At 39.1% G+C, this 21,848-nt stretch overlaps 1 protein-coding gene across 1 annotated transcript in view; it reads right to left on the bottom strand.

Moving 5' to 3' along the window:
• The window catches only part of CA10 (carbonic anhydrase 10), a 154,259-nt gene that overhangs the window by 86,282 nt on the left and 46,129 nt on the right, over positions 1-21,848 (bottom strand). Inside the window, exon 4 of the mRNA XM_063409695.1 lies at positions 4,252-4,394. Within this exon, the coding sequence (XP_063265765.1) occupies positions 4,252-4,394 (143 nt within the window). The remainder of the gene's footprint in view (positions 1-4,251; positions 4,395-21,848) is intronic.

Genomic DNA, 21,848 nt, shown 5'->3' with positions numbered 1-21,848 from the left:
GTTTCTTATTTTATATTTTTGGCTTATTTTGTAGAGGATGAGGGGTAACCATCAGCAGTCCAGGCAGCCATACACACACCACAACAGTCACTGAGAATGAAGGATTGGTCCTTTCATGAACATATTCCACCTTCCCTTGCAGAGGTGGAATCATTTTCATCATGAAAATGGTTTCAGACTTCTCCCTGCTAAGTAATTTCTCCTCTTTCCTAGCACTGTTTTGGGAGAGTAGGAAAAGGAGGAGATGAAGCAGCTGGACACATATAAACATCTTGGCAATATTTGCAGAGATATTCTAAGGGGAACTGAGCAAACCTTCAACTTCAAACAGCATTTAAAGAACATGACATTTGGAAAAATACCAGTCCATACAAATATCCTGCTGTTTGGGCAGAGGTTTCCCCAAGCCATGGACACAAATGCAGAGATGGCCACTACGGCTGGCTGAGCTCCACAGGAGCTGTGCAGTGCCAGCTGAGATGCTCTGTTTTCAAAACTTAACTAATTTTGATTCCTCTGCTGGTTCTCTGAGCTGGCTCTGGTACTTCTGAGCAGATTCCCTCGTGCCCCTTTGGCCTATGAGCCTTGGCCATTGAGCTGGGGAGGATTTTGGCTGTGCCCCAGCTCAGGGTAAGTCCCACAGTGCTTACAGTGTCCTTGCACTGCAGTTTGCAGTGGCTCTCAGAAGGCTTTGTGCTGCTTTACCTCCCTGACTTTTATCACAACTGTAAAGTAGCTGATCACAAATGAGCAAATGTTTGAATTTGACCTGTCCTTGTCGTGTCTACTCTGAGCTGGGCTGGTTGAGCTGGTATCTGCCATGCCAAATCATCTATGCAGATATACTCCAGCTGTATCTGTTACACTGGACCAGTTCTAACAATTCATTTTTTATATTTCTGCAGTGCTGAAATATGTTTCACACCACTATCTGTCCTTTTGGTACTCACCAAAGCAAAACTTGTCAGTTGTCATATACTGCACTCTTGAGAAAAGTGCTAGTAATGCTCTGAATTGATTGAACAGCATGGAATCAGAACTAACTGGCAGAGAAACATTAAACTGATTTCAATCCATACATCTCTTTTCTCCTACCCTGTTTTAGTTTAGAAACTGCTGAATGTAGCCATTATCTTGTGATGCATAGAATGAACCAATTATTTATAAGGATATTAATTTAAATTATATGTGATTGCATTCATTAATGCCACATATGAGCAGGCAGATGTGTGGATCTTGCTGAATAACTTCCATTTATGCACACTGAGCTATAGAATAAGTCCTTGGCCAGTAGACATCAATTCTTCTTATTTCCCCAGAGATCAACATCAGGTATAATGCCCTTGCTTGCCTTAAAAACAAACTGGTTTTAAACAGAACTTTACCTGCTTTAGGCAACAATTTCAGTCCTTGAGTGTGACCTAAAATGACTCATAAAACATAAGGTCACTGATGTGGCAAGGTTTAATTACTTGGAAGGAATACACTTGGTGTGTAAAGCAAATGCAGCTGCTCAACAGGTTTTTAGGAGAAAAAAAGGAAAAAAAAAAGTATGGCCAAGAACTGCAGTTGAGTCCTAAAGAATTCTAGAAATGGAGCTTTTGAAATTAAGTCCACAGAGAACCAGGAGACCAAAGACAGATGGGCTACAGAAAGGCAAGGGACAAAATCTGGGGGACCAAAGGCAGAGCTCTTGCAGAGGTGAATTGAGGAAGGAATCCCAGCAAAGGACCAGGTCAGTGGGAAGTGGGGTGGTTTGTCCATCCCCCACAATCATCCAGGACAGGCTGGAAATCCCTGCTCTGGAGACTGAAACCCAAGGTGCTTCCTGCCTAAATGTAAGATATTCTGTTGTGCTGATTGCTTTGGTGCTTAAGGGAATCCAAGGCAAAAAGAGCACAGAAAGTAAAAGGGTGTCGTTCTTTGTGACATGGAGGAGAGTGATTTGCAAATGAATAAGGGCTGGCATTGTTTATCAGAAAGGGCTGTTTATCTGAAATGGGTTGCTGGATAAAATTCATTAAAATGGATAACCAAGGGACAAAGCTAGGCTTGGGAGAGAACTGGAACCTGGGGAGTTTCCTCAAAAGCAGCATTTCTTCTTCTGCATGTAAACTCATTAAATATCTTGTGCTGAGATTATGGATCTTGAAATCCAATTATCTGTATCTATGACACGCAAGACTTCAGGACCTGCAAAGTCACTTTCTCAGGAAATGGAGAATCACACATACAGAACAAGAGTACAACTCAGAATAACATCTGATGGTGCTTGAATTGTAAATGTGTGACCTGATACTGCACTGAAATCGTTGGGCAGCACAAAAAGCAATGTATCACTGCTCACTGCAACCTTTTTGCAAAAAGAAAGGATCAAAGAGGTATAAATATTTGGGAAATAGCACTACCATCCCTTTTACTTCTGAATGGAATGGGAAGAATTTTCTTCTCAGTCTCAGAGCAAAGGTAACCATTAAGTCACCTGCTGTGTGACACCACAGACTGGGCTTTTCTCCCCTTGTAGGCTGCAGGGTAGGAAAATAGTGATGTTGTCCTTCATACCCTCCTGCCAGACCATTTCTTCTCTTAAGGAGAAGGAAAACTATTGCTTTTTTTCCAAGCAGTCTAAGAAACTGTAGGAAAGTTTCAATCTGGTTTACTAAAAGGCTTTCACTACTAACACTGAAATAAAATAAACTATCTAAAGGAAAGGGATTAGCTTAAATGGAAACTTTTGACACTAATTCTCTAGTGGAATGGAACAGTTTTGGTCTGCAAGGTGAGAAGGGAGAACTAAACAGGTAACTGGTTTACAGAAAATAAGCAATGCTCCCCACTAAAAATAAAACCCACGGGAAATGAGTGACAAGCAGTGAAAGGGGTAAGAGAAAGTGGAGTCAGTAATCAGAAATTGGTCTTGGATTCTGTTCCTATGGCTGAGCCACTTCTGTTCCTCATAAGTTGATTTCCAAAGTGAAGCACACAAAGTAGATATGTTGCTTTCAAAATTACCATAAATATTGTTCAAACTCAGAAGAAACTGAACTTCTAAATTAAGAGCAAAAAATTTATTAAGAATTTGAATTACTATTACAAGAACAACTGAACTGAATATTTCCTTCCATTTTGCTCTCTCTTAGAGCTTGAGTCTCCTCCCAGCCACTTCTCCAAAAATTTACAATTGTGACTGTGTGCAAGTAGCTGTCTCTTGTTCACTGTGCTTGTAAGCTAGCTTATTATAACTTTGATTTGAAACCACATCAAATCCCTTTTTTATTTATTCGTTTTTCTTAGGATCAGTTCCATAAAACCCTTTCATGTTCAGCATAATCACAGTTAAGTCTTGTCCAAGAAATTCCCTGGCTGCCACAGCACTTGGTACAGAGCACTGAGAGCTGAAGTGCTTCAGCCCATATGAAATAAACCTTTAGTTTTTAACATACAAAAAACATTAATGACAAAGTGAACACAAATACACTACCTGCCAAATCAAATCCTCAGTGAAGTCTTAACTATGAACTAAGAATTTTTATTAAGGCATCAAAATTCCAATATTTTTTCCTCAAAGGAGAATTTTGATTTAACTGTTTTGGAAACCTCTCTAAGACAAATCACAAGAACAAATCCTGTTCTTGTAACACGATAGGAGGTTATCAGTGGAAGCATTTGTAAGCATGGTAAGAACCTCATCACTGATACAGCATCTCCCAGCTTGACAGTGCCTCCAAATGTTATCAATAATCAGACATTTGCTTACTCTGTGCTGGTACAAAAACCCAGCTCAATTTTTAGAATTGCTGAAGACATTGAATATCCTGAACCTCCTGTATTCGACTCACTGACAACTTCCACATTCTTGAATTTCATGTTTTGTCACTGTAACTTATAAATAATGTGAAATGTGTAAGCTTTTATGTACATAGCAGAGTCATTAAAACTCTGAGTTTTGTTTATTAAGAAAAGCAACACAAAACCATTATAAACTAATGACCATTGCCAAGACTGCTAAAAGATTCAAGATGGTTTATGTATAAAATAATTTCAGAACTGAAATATCAATCCTTCAGCTGGATAAGCAGAATTGATTAATTCAGTGATTGGAAGAGTATCTTTAAAACACATTGCATTGTAATTCCGCCTCAGAGCTGACAGATGGAAGTAAATACTTTAGAAAAATAAAATATACCAAATGTTTTTTTACGTCTACTAACTCCATTTATTTTATACACCAGAACAGGAGAGACCACCTACCTTTCTTCCCCCTGTGTTTAGGCGAAGAGGAGTTAGGAAGGGATCAAAAATCATATGGCTGGTTTCAATATTGACAGGTGACTGTCTTTTACCAACAGAGCAAAGATTCCAAGCTGAGTTCACCAAACCCCAAAAGGAGGGCACTGCAAAATATAAGAAAGTGCAAGTTTAAAGGAAGTCTGGAAAGAATGGGGCAGTACATGCCAGACAGATGCCCAAGTAATTAAACTTTTTATATTGTCTGCACACACACTTTGAAACTGAAAACAGGCAAATTCATCTTGCATTTGAAATGTAAAACTTCATACAACAAGACCAAAACGTATGGTTTCATATATTTTTTTTAATCAGGAAAGAAGATGGGTTAGTTCTTTTCCTCTTAGATACTCAGTTCTTCTTGCCTTCAAAGTTTGAGTGTATGTAGGTGTAAAACTGGTTAAGTTAATCTATATTTCATGTCACTTTTCTACAAAATTAGATGAACTTTCTGGGGAACGCCTGGGTTGTTGCTTGCACAGCAAAACCTCCCTGTAAGTGTCTGTGCAGGAGTGATGGAAACTTTTCCAGATGTTGCCTGCTCTAGTAGTTCAGGTGTTATCATCTACAGGTGTTAACTCTTATTACAAAATATCTGAAAACTCAATTTTCAGTTGGAACATTTTCATTCTTGGTGCCAGTGTGTCTGTGCAGCCACAGATGCTACAGGTGCAGGTGAACTCCAACAGCCAGAATTGATGTAGTGCAGCCAGCAGAGTTTAAAGCTGCCTTGCATACAAATGTGATGTGACTATGTGCTACTAATACCTGAAATTTGCGGGTGACTTATCTTTTTCTAACACCTGAGACAATCAAATCAGCAACTCCTCTTAGGATATACTGCATGGGAATCTCAGAGGAGGGGTGACAATGGAATGTTTCACAGCCATGGAAAGCAATGATCAAGGAATAGCACCCAAACTGGGTGGGATTGCAGGTGCCCATGCCAAATTGTGTCAGTCATCTTTTATTTGAGTAAAAAACCCTGTGTGCCACTGCCCCAAAGAAGGTCAGATGGAAGGTCCTTAAAATAAGAGAAGCTTTGTGTGATCTGAAAAATAAATTTGCAGTATGGCCTTAGAAAGTTTTTTGGCTGTGTTTGCCCTCCCAGTCAATTCCCACTTCCACTGTGGACATAGAAGCCTAGAGAAGTTCACAGAATATACTAAACAATAGTGCTAATGTTCTGAAATTGAATAAAGTAAGTGTAGGGTAATTAGAACCAAGCAATCTCACAACTAGCTGTGTTTTTTCTGAAGAGAAATACCATAGCAGCTCAATTCAGCTTTTGTAAGAGAGAAAATCCCTTTTATACAGAGGCCTAAAATAAAAGTTTAGGTTAATTGAGAGAGCCTGGTTTCCCTTGATTAATCCCCCTGTTGTGTTATTGGTGTTATTTTTAAAAATGAATTAATGAAACTGTAGAGCTGTAGAATCAAGGGGGAAAATAATACATGGTGAATCTGTTGCTTAAATGGTTTCTTTCCAGCATTACTGAAAAACCCCCCAACAGTCTGGTCAGAAATATTCCTGGAACCGCTAAAAACCAAGTCTTTAGCAAGTTTTTTAAATAAATAAAAAACCTAGACCATGGTAAGTACAATAAAACAGTAAACCAAACATGTCAGCCCATTATCCTCACATTGACAGCAAAACAATTTATGATGCAACTGGGATTGACCCAGAAAAGCTGCACTGGAGAAGAGCTGCTAGGAGGGGTTGTTTTATGATGTTAGTCCTGTTCCTGACAGGGAACCCTGTGTTCTGTGCCCTGGAATTTGTGGAGAGGGAGCTGCAGAGCTGTGGCACTGCCCTGCAAAGACCACAGCTGTCATCAGACACGTGAGTCTGACCTGAAACCTTTGATTCCTCCCTAAACATCCCAAACTTGAGCTTCAGAACCTCTGCAGTCCTGCTGCTATTTCTGGGCACACAAAGAGAAAAGTTCCCCATTGCTGATCAGAGTGGTTCTGCCTGTGCTTCAGCCCAAGGTTAATTAAGATGACTGACTTAAGACTGCACACCTAGGTTGACTTGAGGATGGGGATATTAAGCAATATTAATGTCTGATTACATTTAATTAAAGTAATTAGTGCTGCTGCTTAGATGCCCAAAGTGATCTGGAGGTATTCAGAACTGTAATAGAAAAATCTAAGAAGGTTCATGTAGGAAGCCAAGGCTTAAATTAAACACAGGTACTGAATTAACTGTTTAGTCTGAAGAAATCAGGTGTATGAATGTAAGAAAACATATAAAAATATTCATTATTTTTTATTCCAGCTTAACTAGCAGACAAGGTTCTACTTGGGCTTAAGTCATTAATGAAACAATATCTTCCACAATTATGCTGTATTTCCATAAAAATCTGCTCATGTGGAATATGCTGGTTTTATGTGTGTGAACCTCAAGCATTTTAGACAGCACCTGTGCTGTACAGGAGCTACTGTGACTCTCTAGTTTGCATGCAGGCCAAATATCAGCTCAAAGCATCATTTACCAAGGTGCTCCAGCTCCTGGCTATTGTACACAAAGCCTGAATAGAGTGATTGTGTCATCCCTGTTTCCTCTACAAATCCCCCTGAACTGGCAGTGCTTGGGAGCTGAGTTGTTGCAAGCATATTACACAGACATCAGATCATAAGTTTGTGTCTGATCAAACCTCTCTTCAAACTTCTAACAAAAATTTCAGAGTTTGTCTATTCTGTGTGCTGGCACACTATGGACAACAGATTTCTGTGTGTGTGCTATATGGGGAGGTGAATAACTTATATTTTATACCTGTGCAGGAATCTCTGGCATCTTTATTTAGTCTGTATCTTACTGCAGCTGCTCTCTTTTCAATTTACTGGGACCAATTTATATTGAGATAGATGAAGGTGCTTGAGCATCAGCATGACACAAAAGCATGAGGGATTCTGATGGCTTTTACCAAACCTATGCATAACAGCAGTGAAATAAAAGCAGCTAGAACAATAAAGCAAGGATTGAGAGCTATTCTGGTGATGAGTACCACAGATTTGCTGAAATAAATACGAGCCTCCCTTCTCCAGAGGAAAGCCATGAGGGAATGGTGTCCCGGGAGGATGTCCTTGCATAGGGACAGCAAAATTGCAGATAAGCAGAATGGTATTGCCTGCATGGAACTGTTTGCATTTGTGCTGAGAGGAGCCAAGTTTTCCCAGGATGGGAACAGGGGTGTGCTGTATGTGACATCTGAATTGCTTGAATGTAATAAAAATCATGCTGGACTCAAAGATCTGAGTCCTGGAAGGGCTGTGCACAGGTATCTGGTGTGAAATTGGGTCTGAGCAAGGCAAGGACTCTGCTTCAGCAGTAACTACAGAAGCAATACTTTTTGCATTTAAAAAATGTGTAGATTTGCTGCTTGGGGCCATGGTTTAGTTGTGGACTTGGGGTGTTGGGTTAAGGGTTCAGAGGTCTTTTCCAAACTCAGTGGTTCAATGTTTGTGTAACAGGTATCCCACTACACTGAATTCAGATCCCTGCAGGAAGGGAAAGCCTTGTGTAGCTGATTTTTGTGTAACCCAGTGAAAAACTAGATAGAAATGAGGAATTTTCTTTAAATGGCCACCAGAATTAAGGTGTTCTGGGTTGTTCTGAGCCTTTGTTTAAACAGAGGAAAGAAGCCAGAAAATTTAAATTACTGGAAATAAATAGGGTGGCTGGGAGTAAGGGAGCATTTTCAAAAAATGCTGTCTAAATAAGAAAAATGGAAAAGGTGATAAAACTCTTACCAGTTAAATATAAAACTAAGACACGCCAGAAGAAGATATCAAAGAACAATTTTGCAAGGTCTTAAAAGCCACCAATAACTTTTTTAAGAGTATGAGGAGCAAGGACACTGGCTTGGTGTGTAGGACGAGCTGGTGATCAGGGTGTAGAGGAGCACAGGCAGCATTATGTGGCAGTAAAGCTGCATGAATTCTTTTCCTTACTGCTCACAAAAAGGTGCCAAGGGATGTTCCCACACAGAAGCTTCTTCATGGGGAATGAATATGAGAAACTGCCTCAGAATCAAGCATCAGAAAAGCGATTTTTAGTATAAACAGATAAATTGAACAAATTCATTCAGGTCAGACAGAACTCTAGGATGAATACCACAGTGATGTGAAACGCCAAAATCCTTGCTTAAAATTTGCACCAGGCTTGGAGAGACAAAAAGGGGAAAATGTGATGCAATTTTTATGGTGTTTATTTTTATAGATGCTTGTTTTTCTCAAGGTATCTGCTCCTGACCCCTGTCAATGACACCAGGTGGAGTCTAGGCAAGACAGTCAGGTTATTTCTGTTTTACTGCACCAAGCCTGTAAATTCCTCTTTGAAGTCTGCTCAACTTCCAAGAGCACAGATTCTCTGAATTTCAGTTTCTCCAGAGTTCATGAATTTAAATGAAAGGTGTCAACTTATCCATGCAGCACATCTTTGTTTATATTTTTAAGCCTTAGCAATGGCATAAAACACCATCAGATTGTGTTTGTGCAGTGATTATTCTTGCCCTGTGTAATTACTGGCCCCTCAGATAAAATCTCAAGCTACTTTACTGAGGCTAGGAATTGGAACCACAGAGAGAACCGTTAATCTATGTACATCAATAAAGCAGTCCATTAATTATTTTTACCTGCTCAGCTTGAAGAAAATTATCATACCAATGCCTCTCTGCATCATACCACATGGCTGCTCTGCCTCCACATAAAAGCCAAAGGTAAAGTCATAAAGGTTTTGAGAGATAAATCAGGGACACCAGAGAAATGACAAAGTATAGAATGGCATTCATCTCAGTAATTGGTCACAAAAATCTCCAGACTGCAGTAACATTAGACAGTATCACAATGGCTTCAAATCTGAAAGTATTCTGATATCTTTTTAAGCAGCAAAGCATAGACAGCTGAAATACATCCTCCAAAGTAAGACAGCATTGCCATTATTCAAGAGATATTAAAAAAAATTAAAATTTTCATCAATAAATCTTGAAACATATAAAAGATTAAAATTTTGAAGATCTTCAGCAGCATCATATTAATACTGCTAATTCCGTACTCATAATTCCATACTGGTCTGCTCAAATGTCATCTTCCCTCTGTATGAAGGATTCTCAATGACAAGAAAAGTTCAACCACTGTACACATTAAATGGGAGATAACAAAAAAATAGGAAGGGGAAAATGAGGACTTTAGATTCTGGAAAGATTTCATCTTTTAAAAAGTGGCAATTTTCTGCTATGCATTCCATAAAGACATCATGCAATACCCACTACAATTTACCTTTAAAATTATAACTGCTTATTTATGCCTAATTAAACATTTTCTTAAATTAAGAGTATTACCTGGGAAAAAGTATTTAGCAATCAAAATTAGTGACCTCTGGCCCTGCAAAGCTTTTGCTTATTTTTATCTACACATTTGGGATACAAGTGTAGAACACAGTAGCACTCCTTTCATTATAGTGATTAAACCAGACTAATTCGCTTCTATAAATTATGCTAATCTTGGGGTAAAGAATAGTTATACAACAGAGTGTAATTACATTTTTCTCTGCCACCCTGTGGTGAGCTCACACATACTAAAGCTATACAAACAACCACTAATGCTTCTGAAAAATATAGGTCAGCTGCTAATAAAGGTGTTTACAGATGCTTTTCATATTGACTTTTCATTATTCACTATTCATATGGCAGGAGTAGGAAGAGGCACCTATAGGGAAAAGTATATCCAGGTCCAAAACTAAGCAGGTAACAATCTTCTGGGGCCAGGGTTACTAAAGTTCTGAAAAAAGAATGTGTTTCTCCCTCCTTCTAGTCAAAAAGATACCACAGTTCTGAGGGAAATGGGTTTTTCCATGTAATGTGAGTGAAGATCCTCCTGCTGGAAGATTTAGCACGACTATGGCAAAAAAATTTGGAAATTAAAACAGATTAAAGAACAGTTTGGTTTAAAGGTTAAAAAGCAACTGGGATGTTTCGTGGAGCTGGCACAGATTGTTCATTAAAGCAATGAAAGAAAGGGGTAAGGGAAATCCTTCTTGGCAAATGAATTAAAAATGAGAAAGAGGAGGAAAGGCAGCATCTTCTCCCTCTTTTCCATCCCCAGTCCCTGTGGACTGGGTCTGAGCCCTGCCTGCCTTTGAGGGGGACATTGGGGCTGCCTTCCTCTCCTGCCACTGCCCGTGCTGTGGGTATAACTAATGAGCTGCCATTAATTACTGCCACTCAGCTGGTAATTTCTAACCAGGTCTGGTCAGTCCCTCAGCCATCAATCACTGATAGGGTCCAAGAGAGTTCCCTTGAACCAGGCACAATCACAACCTGAGCATTTGCCTGGCACTCATTGTAATTTGGGGGGTGGAAAAGGGGGAGAGATCAGCCTGGGGTTGAAGTGAAGATTGAAAGGGAAAAAGATGAAATGCCAAAAAAAAAGCTGTGATGGTCGTTCTGGACTTGAAATGGGACTTTGCATTAAAATGCAGGAAATTTTGAGCTATCCTGTGATCTCTGATCTTTCCTCTTCATGTTCTTCATCTTTGGGTTTTTTTGTGGCTCATGCTGTAGAACTGGGGACTGTGGCTGTTAAAACGAGTGACTGCTCTGAAACAGGATGAGTGAGATGTAAAACTTTAAAGAACATCCAGAAGGTGAAGAAAGCCTCTAATAAATGAAATGGAGTAGAAAAAGTTGCTCAGCGAAAAGTAATTTGGAACTTAGTGTTTTAAGGGAAAAGACTGCTTTTCCAGCAGATACCTTGAGCTCTGATCTGTAGATTCAGCTTTATTTTAATGTCTTTAGGATACTATCGATCCTTCTGCTGAAAAACATAAATTAAACTAGGAACATAAAAAAATAACAAAAGACAGTGTATTTATTCTGTCATAAGGGCTTGTTCTGGGTATCCCAGTGCCTCACAGTATACTGTTACTAAAATAACTCTCAGGTATTACGTTGGAATTTAAGTATTGCCAAATGCAGTGCATGCCTGCTGGTGCATCCTTTAGGATGGGTTTACTGAGGACATCAGTAATTTTGGAATTGCAGGGCATTAGGGGATCATTTTGGAGCAGGCAGGTGTGAGGGGCAGGTGTGAGGAGCACTCAGGAGGGGTTAAGCAGTCCCATTCTCCAAGTGATTTTTGTGTGTGATAGCAACCCCTCGAGAGCTCCTTGTAGCTCTGCACTGTTTTGGCTTCCCACGAGACTCCTGCAGCTGATGACAGCCAGGGAGGCAGAAATGTCCAGCCAAGACAAGTGAGGAGCCAGCACGGAGTTCAGCACTGAGCACTGCAGTTTGTATCTGCAATGACAGCTCCAGACAGGAACAGTGACATTCTCTGCCCTGGTGTTTTCTGGAGTAATCAGATTTCTCTGACCCCATCCCACAGGGCTCTGGCTCTGCCAGGGGATGCTGCTTCTGCAGTGAGAGTACCAAAACTCTAACTTTGATTATTCTTGGAAAGGCCAGAAGTGAGCACAGCTGACTTGATGCACTTACAGGCTGGAAAAAAAGGTTATCTGGGCAATCCTGATCTCTTAGAAGTCTGACCTGGTGCTGCCAAGCCACAACCCTAAACAGAGCCATCACTGTGAAATATTTTGGAATGAAAAGAAACCTTGGCATGCCCTCAGCAGCTACATCAAACTGTTCAGGTAATTGCTGGGCAGTGATTGATCTTTCATTGAATGATCCATTTTCCTTTGTGTGGTGAAGACTCTGAAAGTTTGATCTTTCTTTTGGGGCAGAATCCAGTCCCTGCTCCCCTGACAACCTGTGGTACAGACAGCACGTGGCACCAGCCCCTGCAGACAGGCACAGCTGAGCACAGCTGGCTCAATCCTTATCTAGGAAAATTTCCATGTTCATGCACATCTCTTGCACCCAGAGATTCATTTGAAACACAGTTTTGTGTTTCTCTGTGTGCAACAGGCAGGAGCACAAAAAGCTTTGTGATCCCTCTCACTTGGGATGAACCTGTTTTTATGGGAGTTCCAGTAACTAAAGTGCCTCTAGAGAAGTTTCTCTTCTGTTCTCTCTTCTCTTCTCTCTTCTGTTCTCTCTTCCTCCTGAGCACAGTTTGTCTCCTGCAGGTCTCTGAGGCATCTCAAACTCTTTGCACAGGAATTACTCTCTGGGATGTACAGGATAGCTGAGTGCACGTGTATTTCTTGTTTCATGCCACACTGTCTGATTTCTGTATTTTGGACTAATACACTGCCTGGGACACAGAACTGTTTCTTACCCAAGAAGTTCCTGCATCATTAATTGGATGGTCACTGCTATGATGGGTGTAAGGCTGGTCATTATTGACCTGATTTTCAGAAAGACTGAAATGTATTGTCTGAATTCTCTGAAATCAGGTGAAAATAAGGGAATATAGCAAAGGATGCACTTTTTCTTGAAAAAAATGGGCCACTTACATAATCTAAAAAAAAAAAAATCTCTCAGTGTGGTGATCAGTCCAGAAAAACCACTTATCAACAACATAAATACTGAAGAACTTCTTAAAGAGGACGTGGAACCCTAAAATCTCTTGGAGGCACGAAGAGAAGAATCTGCTCCCCAGTGTGTCCCAGAGGGCCCTGGAACACTCCCCACAGCTCACATGGAATGAGCATCAATTGCTTCCAAGGCAGATGTGTAAAAGATAATGGGTGTTGCCTTTTTGGCAGCCAAAATTCAGTATAAGATAGTGCCTTGGAGACTTTATTACTTGTGACCTTCACCCAGGACTGAATACATCTTATTTTGTGGATACAGAATTTGATGGTCTTTCCAGCAGTAGAAGAATAAAATCATACCTGCCTTATGAAAAGAGGTTTAGGAAGAAAAGTGTTAAATGGGTATATCGAGATTGATTAGGAAATTTATAACTATGCACATGGAAAGGACTGCAAAGGTGTCAAGAATTACCTTATGGACCCAAGCTGCTAAATCAACTCTGAAATTTATTATGAATATCAACTACACCAGGTAATAAAAAAATTGCCCAGAGGCAAAATCTGTAGCTTCATAACCACTGAAAATATAAATTTCAGTTGACCTCTGTGTCACAGGCTAATATTTTTAGAAATCAATGCACAAAATAATCCTGAAAACAGAACTAACTGAACTAGTTCATGGTAAGTCCTTAGACTTTGGAACTAAAAACTTTTAACTGTTTCTACATATTTTTTTATTAAGAAAAAAATTCTTCTGACTTAAGTTCCCGCTTGATTTTTAAGGTTTAATTTGAATTAGCTGAATAAATCTACAGTTTCTCTGCACTGCCAGAGGGCTATTCAGAATAAACTGGTGCCATAAACTGACCAGTACCTTCCATCAGTGTATCAGTCTGGTTTTAAGCAAAAAATAAAGCATTCATTTTTAAACACAAACTGTATTAACTGACCTGAATACATTTAGTGTTAGTTGACATGATTTCAGGTTGTGCTCTCAGTGAAAAAGAGAATACAGACCACAATGGCCACAATGTTTATTTCTCTATAAGAGCCTTGTGTGTTTTGGGTATCTGGCAATGTCATTTTTTTTTATTATTTAAACATTTCTAATAGAAGTAATATCCAGAAGGTTTAGTAAGTACAGATTAACTCTATTTAGTGTTCTTACTTCTGTTTAAACTTCTAACACAAAGCTACCAAAGTCCGTAATCATAAATCCCATTAAAACTGCCATATACAAATTCATTACAGGTGTTTACTATTAAGAAGGTTTTTTTTCAGTATGACCTGTCCAAAGAAAAGTGAACATCAGTCTTGCAAACTTGTATTTTTCTGGTTTATTTAGCCAAGTTTCAGCACTGCCCCAGGCAGAGAGGAAATGGAATAAATTTTTGAGATTTTTGGGACAAAGAGAACTTTTTTTTTAAAAAAAAAAACCTTTCTATCTAGATCTGTGATAATACATAAAATAACTTTTTGATCTGAGCTTTAAGAAAGGTATTTGAAGAAGTTCCTACCCTGCTTTTCAAACAGCTGTAGAAATGTTGCAGAACTGGAGTGGTACACATGGAAATAGAATTCCCATTGGCCTGAAGTCATCTTAGCAGAGGAGCAGCAACTATAAACTACACATAGTGGCTAAACTTGCTCCACTCTGCTCTTCTTCTTTAACAGAAAAGAATGAACATGTTACGAGGAAAATGGAATTTTCAGAATAGTAGACAGCTGAATGTCAATCACAAAACCTTAGCCAAACAAATACTCTCACAGCTGGTATTAGCTGCACTATTTTCCTAAAGTCTGGACTGTACTACCCAAAGTTTCCCTGGCAATTTAACTTTTTTAAAAGTTAAAAAGAAACAGGGCAAAGTCTGTGTCTCTCAGGCAAGCAATTGTCATTGGAGGCTTCACCTCCATCAAATGCCTTTTCTTTGTTCTGCACTATTTGCTGTTGTCAGCTGAAGTAACAGATATATCTATTATGCTGCCAAAGGAAACCAGCAGAGCAATAGAACAGCAATTCCTGGGCCACTTACAACCAGCCTGCTACAAGAGGAGTATCAATTCAGTTTCTGTAGCATTAACTGTGGCCAATTTAATAGAAAAAATGGTCTTTATACATAATTTCTCAGGATTTGGCCCAGTGATTTGCTCATCAATCTTATGATGTGAAATAATACTTTTTTGCTGTACTTGCATGTGAGTTATTTCAGAAACTTCGCAAGGCCTGGTGTTCTTGTTACACCACTGATTTGCTATGATAGTGAATTTTAGTAATAATCACTCCTTTGAAACCTCCAGCACCACCACTTAGTAAGTTTGAAAATCCTGACAACTTTAGAAGGAAACAATACAATTTCAGTGCTTACAGTTAAGTGCTTGCCTGAATCATGGATACATTCTGAATAAACGGCAGTTGCCAAAAGATACTAAATAAGCTATCCATATCTAATTTCAAATTTATGCCTGGTATCTCTTACAATCCCTGAAATTCCCCCTTTAACTTCCATACATTTCATGCATGTTCTGGTTTTGCAATGTAGCATATAATAAAATCAAAGTGAGTGCAACCTTTTAACAGAGGGAATAATTTCAGGGGTCTGAGGAAGAATCTCTGTTTTTGTTGACACAATTGACTTGACCCATTTTCACTTTCTCCTCCTCCAAAAAATCCAATTAGCAAGAAACAAACCCCCATAAGCTGTAACCTCTGCGAATTTCTTCTCTGACACCATTTGAAGCTGCTTCTGCTGGTGGAAGGATCTTTGTGATGCATTTTAAATCAAAAATTCTTGTGAGCTGTTGTCTGGATGTGGCAGTTCAGATGGACTGACTAATGCTCTAGTCAGCCCTCATCACAGACTGCCTGGGCATCTCCAGATGCCAGGGATCAGGAAGCTTCCAGTTCTAGAAATTTCTTTGAAAAAATAGGAAGCACATTTTTTGCAGCCTAGTGAGGTTTCTTTAAAGGGTTCTTCCCTGAGGTAACACTTCTTGTAACTCCTTGGAAGTCTGGAAACACTCTGTAACTCATTAAGCAGATGAGCCTCATTTTCTGCACTCAAAACAAACAGATCAACTTCCAAGGCAAGGCTGCTCTCCCCAGGCTGAGGCTCACAACCAAATCAGGTGTTAGCAGCATTAAAAACCCTGCATATTTGGATGGACTCAGTCTTTTCCTGGGAATTATTCCTGATGTGGAGGTTAGAGGTAGCTCTTGTGTGACTGGATACCAACCCCCCCTTCATTTGAGATATGCAGCATATTCTTAGTGGGTTTGTTTTTAAACTCAGTATTCTGTATTTACCTTTCTTCTTCTTCTTCTTTTTTTCTTTTTTTTTTTTTTTTTTTTTTTTTTTTTTTTTTTTTTCAGTCTGAGGTGCAAGAAAATTTGATTGTAGCAAACCATCTATTAGATGAGTTTTGGTGCAATATCTTGATGTTAGATGAGTGCAGACAGATGTCTCATTTTATTTCTTTCATATTTCCATAGTAGTCTCTTTCCTAACTCAGCTGTATCAAGCAGTATCTGACAGGATGCTCCATGGGTCACATTTAATAACTTGTAAATTAAAAAGCCCTCACAATATAGAAGTGTGGAAACTCAGAAATACATTTAGCTTCTCAATCTGCACGCACTCATCCTTATATGATGTTTAAATCTCATGAATGAGGTTTAATTAAATGCATGGAAACTCCTGAGTTTATCAGAAGTTTTCCTTCTCTTCCAACTCTTCTGTTTTCTAGTTCTTGTTATCCCTTGTATATTAGCATTTCTAAATTGTACAGAAACTTTATAAGATTTTACATTAGAAAATAAATTCCTGAAATTGGCAGTGCTTGTTCTGGCCACTGACTGTACAGGACCATGTGGCAGTGGGCACAATAAATAGGTTTAAAATGAAGTAAGCTTCTTTCTACTACTGAATAAGATGTTACCCATATTTTGGACTTAGACTCAACCTTAAATAAGATGTAAGTTTAAGGCAGCTCCCCTGAAATTCTGCTATGAGATAAAAGCAAACTAGAGCCAAACACCTACCACAGCTTTTAAGAAAGGAAAATATGCCAAGCTTCACAAGCTGATTTCTAATTGATCATTTTACCATTTGCCTTGACTTTTCCAGAAGGAAAGGAAATTGTCATTTCTGGTTCTTCTGTTTCTAATCCCTGAATCTGGGCCTCTCTGAAGGGTGATCACCCCCTCTTAGATGCTGACAGAATCCATAATTTTCATTTGCCTCTTCTTCATTGTGCACATCCTGCATGTTAGAATTAACACCAACACTAGCTTGTCCTTTTAACACTAATATGCAAACCTGTCACTTCTTCATATTAACATATATTTGCTCTTTTCAAAATACCTTCTGGCTGACTACTTATTCTCCAGTTCTTGACTTCATAGGCAGTATAAAATTTTAAATGGTAATTGAGTCATCTTTTGATAGGCTGAAAGGGAAGAGCAGAGTGTGATGTTGCCAACAGCATGCTGTTTGCTCAGCAGTGAAGTTTATGGAGTATTGCTTTATTCAGACCAATCATTAGGTTCAGTACAGGTGGTAGCTGGATAACACACAGTCATGATGTACAAAAAAATCCATACCCATTATCTGGCACCATCTCCTCACCATGAGAGATGTGAATTTACAGCTTCTCTGCAGCTCTGGCCGACAGTGACATTCAGCACGTGGCCTGTGTCACTCCCTGTGTGCAGGGCAGAAAGCTCACAAGCAGAAAAGGTTGTCAGAAGGATCTATTATTTTTTTCCTCTTTTTTTACTATTAAAACTTCTGACTTTTTTTTTTTTTCTTAACCATTACTAGCAGGACTACACATGGGGGAACAAGACAGTTTTCTAATGTCCCCTCACTGCAAGCACCATATGATCTTTGCTACAGTGAATTGCATGAGCTCCTTATTCTGTTGTTTTTAAACTGAGTCTGTCCAGATCATTCATAAGTCAATTGTGCTGTATTTGCTGCCAGGTTTTTATCTCATTGACAAATGCAGCCACTGCACAGAAACATCCTGGTGCAGCTCATTCATAACCATCTCTACTCTTTCCATTTTGCAACACTCATTGCACTAGCACTTTCACATCATGGGTTGTCTGCTGATTTTCTGGATCAATTTTTTTTTTTATTTTCAATGTCACCAAAAGTGCCTAAAACTTAAAAACTGATTTAGACAGTGGTTCTCCTTCTTCTGTTAAAAGGCTGAAAGCCTGAGTGCCTCTTTATTTCATTTGCTGCTGCTAACAATCCTATCAAAGCATGGTAAAGGACAAATATTAACTGCAAGGAACATGTTCTGAACTGGCGAGGCTCTGGTTAAATTAATGGAGTTATGCTGACTTTTATTAAGTGTTGAGGGCCTGATTCTCTATTCTCCATTTGTTTTCTGTTTTAAAAATATAGCCAACTTTGCCTTAACCTCTAATATTTTTTGGATGAATTGCTAAATCCTCAGATGGCACTACTTGCTGAACATACAGCATAAATAGCATTCCTCCTTATGTAGTTCCTGACTGACCCAGTTTCTCTGTTCTTCTGAGAAATTCTGGCTGCTGTCTCTTGCTTTCATGTATTGTGCTGCATTCTCTAATCCTCACTTCTCCTCAAGAGACCTGATGCAGGGCTACAGGTCCCAAAAGAATGACACCACTTCCAATTCAGCCTCCACTGGTTTTGCCTTGTGGACTGAGGCACTGGATGGTTGTGACATCTTTAATTTCCTTGGATTTCACATGCTCCAGGGGACAGGAATAGTATCAAAAAGCCAAGGTAGAAGGTACGACCTATTCAGGGGAATACAGTCAAGTGTGACTTGCATATGCCTTTCTGTCTCCCTAAAACAGGTTTCTGAATGTTTTGCAATTCTAAATTACTTTCCAACAAAATTTCTCTCACTCATGTTGTCGACTCCTGAACTCTCAGGCCCTTGGCTGTAACCAAATCCTGTAACTGACACCTTCATCTCTCTTCTTTTGGTAAGATTAAAAAAAAAAAAAAAAAAGCATGCTCTTCTGCCTTTTCTCTGTAATGTCATTTATCTAGCTGTGATTCTTATGACAGCTTGTAATGCTTCCAGAACTTGCATTTCAAAGCACTTTTCCAATCTCCTTTTGGATGCCAGGGTCTGGCCTCAATTCACCCAGCTGAAAAGTAGCCAAGGGTTTTGTGGAGCAGCAGAGACTTATTTCAGAAGAGTTAGAGGTGGAATAAGCAGTGTCAGGCTGCCTCCCTTGCCCTTCAGCACTTCTTAAGGTTGGGCTCAGCTCTTCCAAAGCCTCCTGGGTGAGGCTGGGCACAGGTAGGACAGGATGGGATATAGTGCCAAAGCATCATTATCTCAGCCTTTGCTGAGGAAGGTTTATCAGCTTTTGAGGATCAAATCCCTCAGTGGCAGAAAGGAAAATACTTCATTGTCCCTTCTCTCTTCCTGGAGGGAGAGAAAGCACAAGGAATACCAGCCACAGCAAGTGGCACAATCAGGGCTATTCATGGGAACTGCAGGTGAGATCTGTGTTACACACAAAAAACCAGACAGAAATAGGAATGTTCTTTAGAACCAAGACAGAAATTAATGTAGAATTTATCTTTTTCAGACCAGTAGAAATTCTGCTGTGGCAATCCATGTATCTGATTAAAATAATTATTTTAAAAATTGGCGGGAGGGGTTGAAAATACATGGATACACCATTTATAGCTACTGCTCAGTAACTTGGGTGATTCTAAAGACATCATTAAGGAAGGGGTAAGAAATTTAACTTGTTCTACCACTGTGCACTAATTAAACTGTTTAGTGCAGATATCAGCATAAATAAGGAATTAGCAAACAATGCTGTAGTAGAGGATGATTTGTAATATCAGCACATTGATGCACTGGGCTCAGATACTATAATTTGACTGGCAGCACTTTATTAAGTTTTGGCAGCATCTAAGCAGACTGGGAGAGCTGTGATGAACTCAAGCACATTAATCCAAGCTCCAGCTCTGGTTAATACTGATGAGTGAAGGCAGTTAATTGAATTATGTATGAAGTACTGCTGATTAAATATTTCACTCCTTGCTATAGAATTAACTCTGCTTTATTAACAGCCACTGTTGTCTCTGATAGTGAATGTCAGAGGGACCTCTTCTCAGCCACTCACTTTCCTTTTTCTAACCATCTGCTCAGGTTGTTTATCTATGTACACATCTACTCCTGCTTGTACTGCCCTTTGAAAGAAGCATTTTTGCTTCTCAGAAATGGTTGTGTGATAGTATGGAAGTTTCCTTAAAGAACAGGTTTCAGTGAAACTCCTAAAATAACTTTTCTCATTGACAATAGAATAGGATTCTACATATTACACAGACACAGACTTTTGACTGATGCCATATCCAGCATGAAATGCAGCATTAATGGGCAATGTTCATTTTGCTGTCATGATGATTTCTACTTCCAGTTTTTACAACATTTTAAAAATTTGTACATAAAACCTCTGTTAATGAGGAAGAGAAAGGAAAAATCCAGACACACATAACCTCAAGTTACAAAGAAATTGTAAAGCAAAGCTTTACAAAATAAATAAACAAGTGTCCTTTCAGGAACTCTGCTGAACAACTACAAGAATTAGTGTCCTCACCAGCTGGCAGATGTTCACAATTAATCTCACAGACAATACAGCTGAAAGAGACCTCAGTTATTTAACTGTTAGAAGACAAACATGACTAAAGCTTATCAGGACAGCGGCAGTGGTTTAGCAACAAGTACAACAAAAGCCTCAACGTTCTGCAGACACAGGATTGCTGCTGGACCACGTTCTCACAAAACCAGCTTGGTGCTCTTTCATCCTTTGCTGAGATGTGTGAAGAGTTGGAAAAACACAGTGAAATTTGATATTAACATTTGTATAAAAAATATGGAATATGTGGAGTGTACAAAGCCACAAGTTCTACTGTTAAAAATGCTGATGAACATTTTTTAATTATACCCTGTTGGAGGTTTGACAAAGAGCTACTCTGTTATTTTGAACACAGAGCCCTTTCAGATAAGCTTGGAAATATTCTAAAAATTATTCTAAAAATAAGCTTTCTGGTGATGGTCCTATTCCTGGCCATATGTAAGAGGTTTTCAGTGACATGAAATGAAGCATTGTAGTGACAGAATACAGAAAATATATTTAAATAGTAGCAGAGATCAAAGATGGTAAGTTTTAATACCTAGCAGAATACAGAAATGCTGCATGCCCACTATTCCATGGTAATTTATAATCCATTTATTTCGTAAAGCCAACTGAGGAACAATCATTTTAAAATGTCTTTGGACAACACAAAGCCCAGAGCAAGTACCTTTGTATAGATGTTTTAGGACTTCTGTTTTATTTTCATTGCTTACATTTCTGTGTCTCCGGGGGAAAAAAGTACAATTAAGTTGATGTAGTAACATGAATCAGTAAAGGAAATGCTTATAAAACAATGTTTAATGAAATAGAATTAGGTGTTTTTTAACTTGAACTGCAAGAAAGTCTTTACTTAGGATCTGAGGGTACAGCAAGACCTCTAGTATTGCTTTCAGATGACTTTTCCTTTGGTATTCTTTTAATTATGATGTTTTAAAACAAAATTTTGAGTGTTCAAACACGGTTACCTGGTTCATGATACAAGTTTCAAGATAGAATTAGTCTCGATTTTTCTTCTACTCAAATATGGTGCCAGACTAAAACCCTGTATAAGCCTAAGGATGTTCATTAACAGAAAACAGGAGGTCCCTCTCTGAAGCCTCTGATTCTCTCTGTATGTTGGAGGAAGAGTTCAAATACCTCAGAACAAGGGCCAGGGACAAACACAGAAACCAGAGCCTGGAAGTTATTTGTTCTTTCAGTTAGAATCTGATCCAGTAGCCATCGCAAAGTTATTTTCTTTTGCTTTGGTAGATCTTTAGAGGAGAGCAGGGTTCCCTGAGGACAAACTGGATGATGCCATAACTTCCTTTAGAAAGTGCAATCCCTGGTGATTGGGGGTTAAGACTCTCAACACCAGAAAACACTGGCTAAAGCCATGCAAAAATGGAAGAAAATTGTTACGAGCAGAGGCTGGAGCAGTGCACAACAACAGAAGGTCCAGCTGGAATTTTTA

The sequence above is a fragment of the Prinia subflava genome, chromosome 12, assembly GCF_021018805.1.
Source record: "Prinia subflava isolate CZ2003 ecotype Zambia chromosome 12, Cam_Psub_1.2, whole genome shotgun sequence".
NCBI classification, from domain to species: domain Eukaryota; kingdom Metazoa; phylum Chordata; class Aves; order Passeriformes; family Cisticolidae; genus Prinia; species Prinia subflava.
The sequence above is the reverse complement of the archived record's forward strand: the minus strand, read 5'-3'. Positions and strand labels throughout refer to the sequence as shown.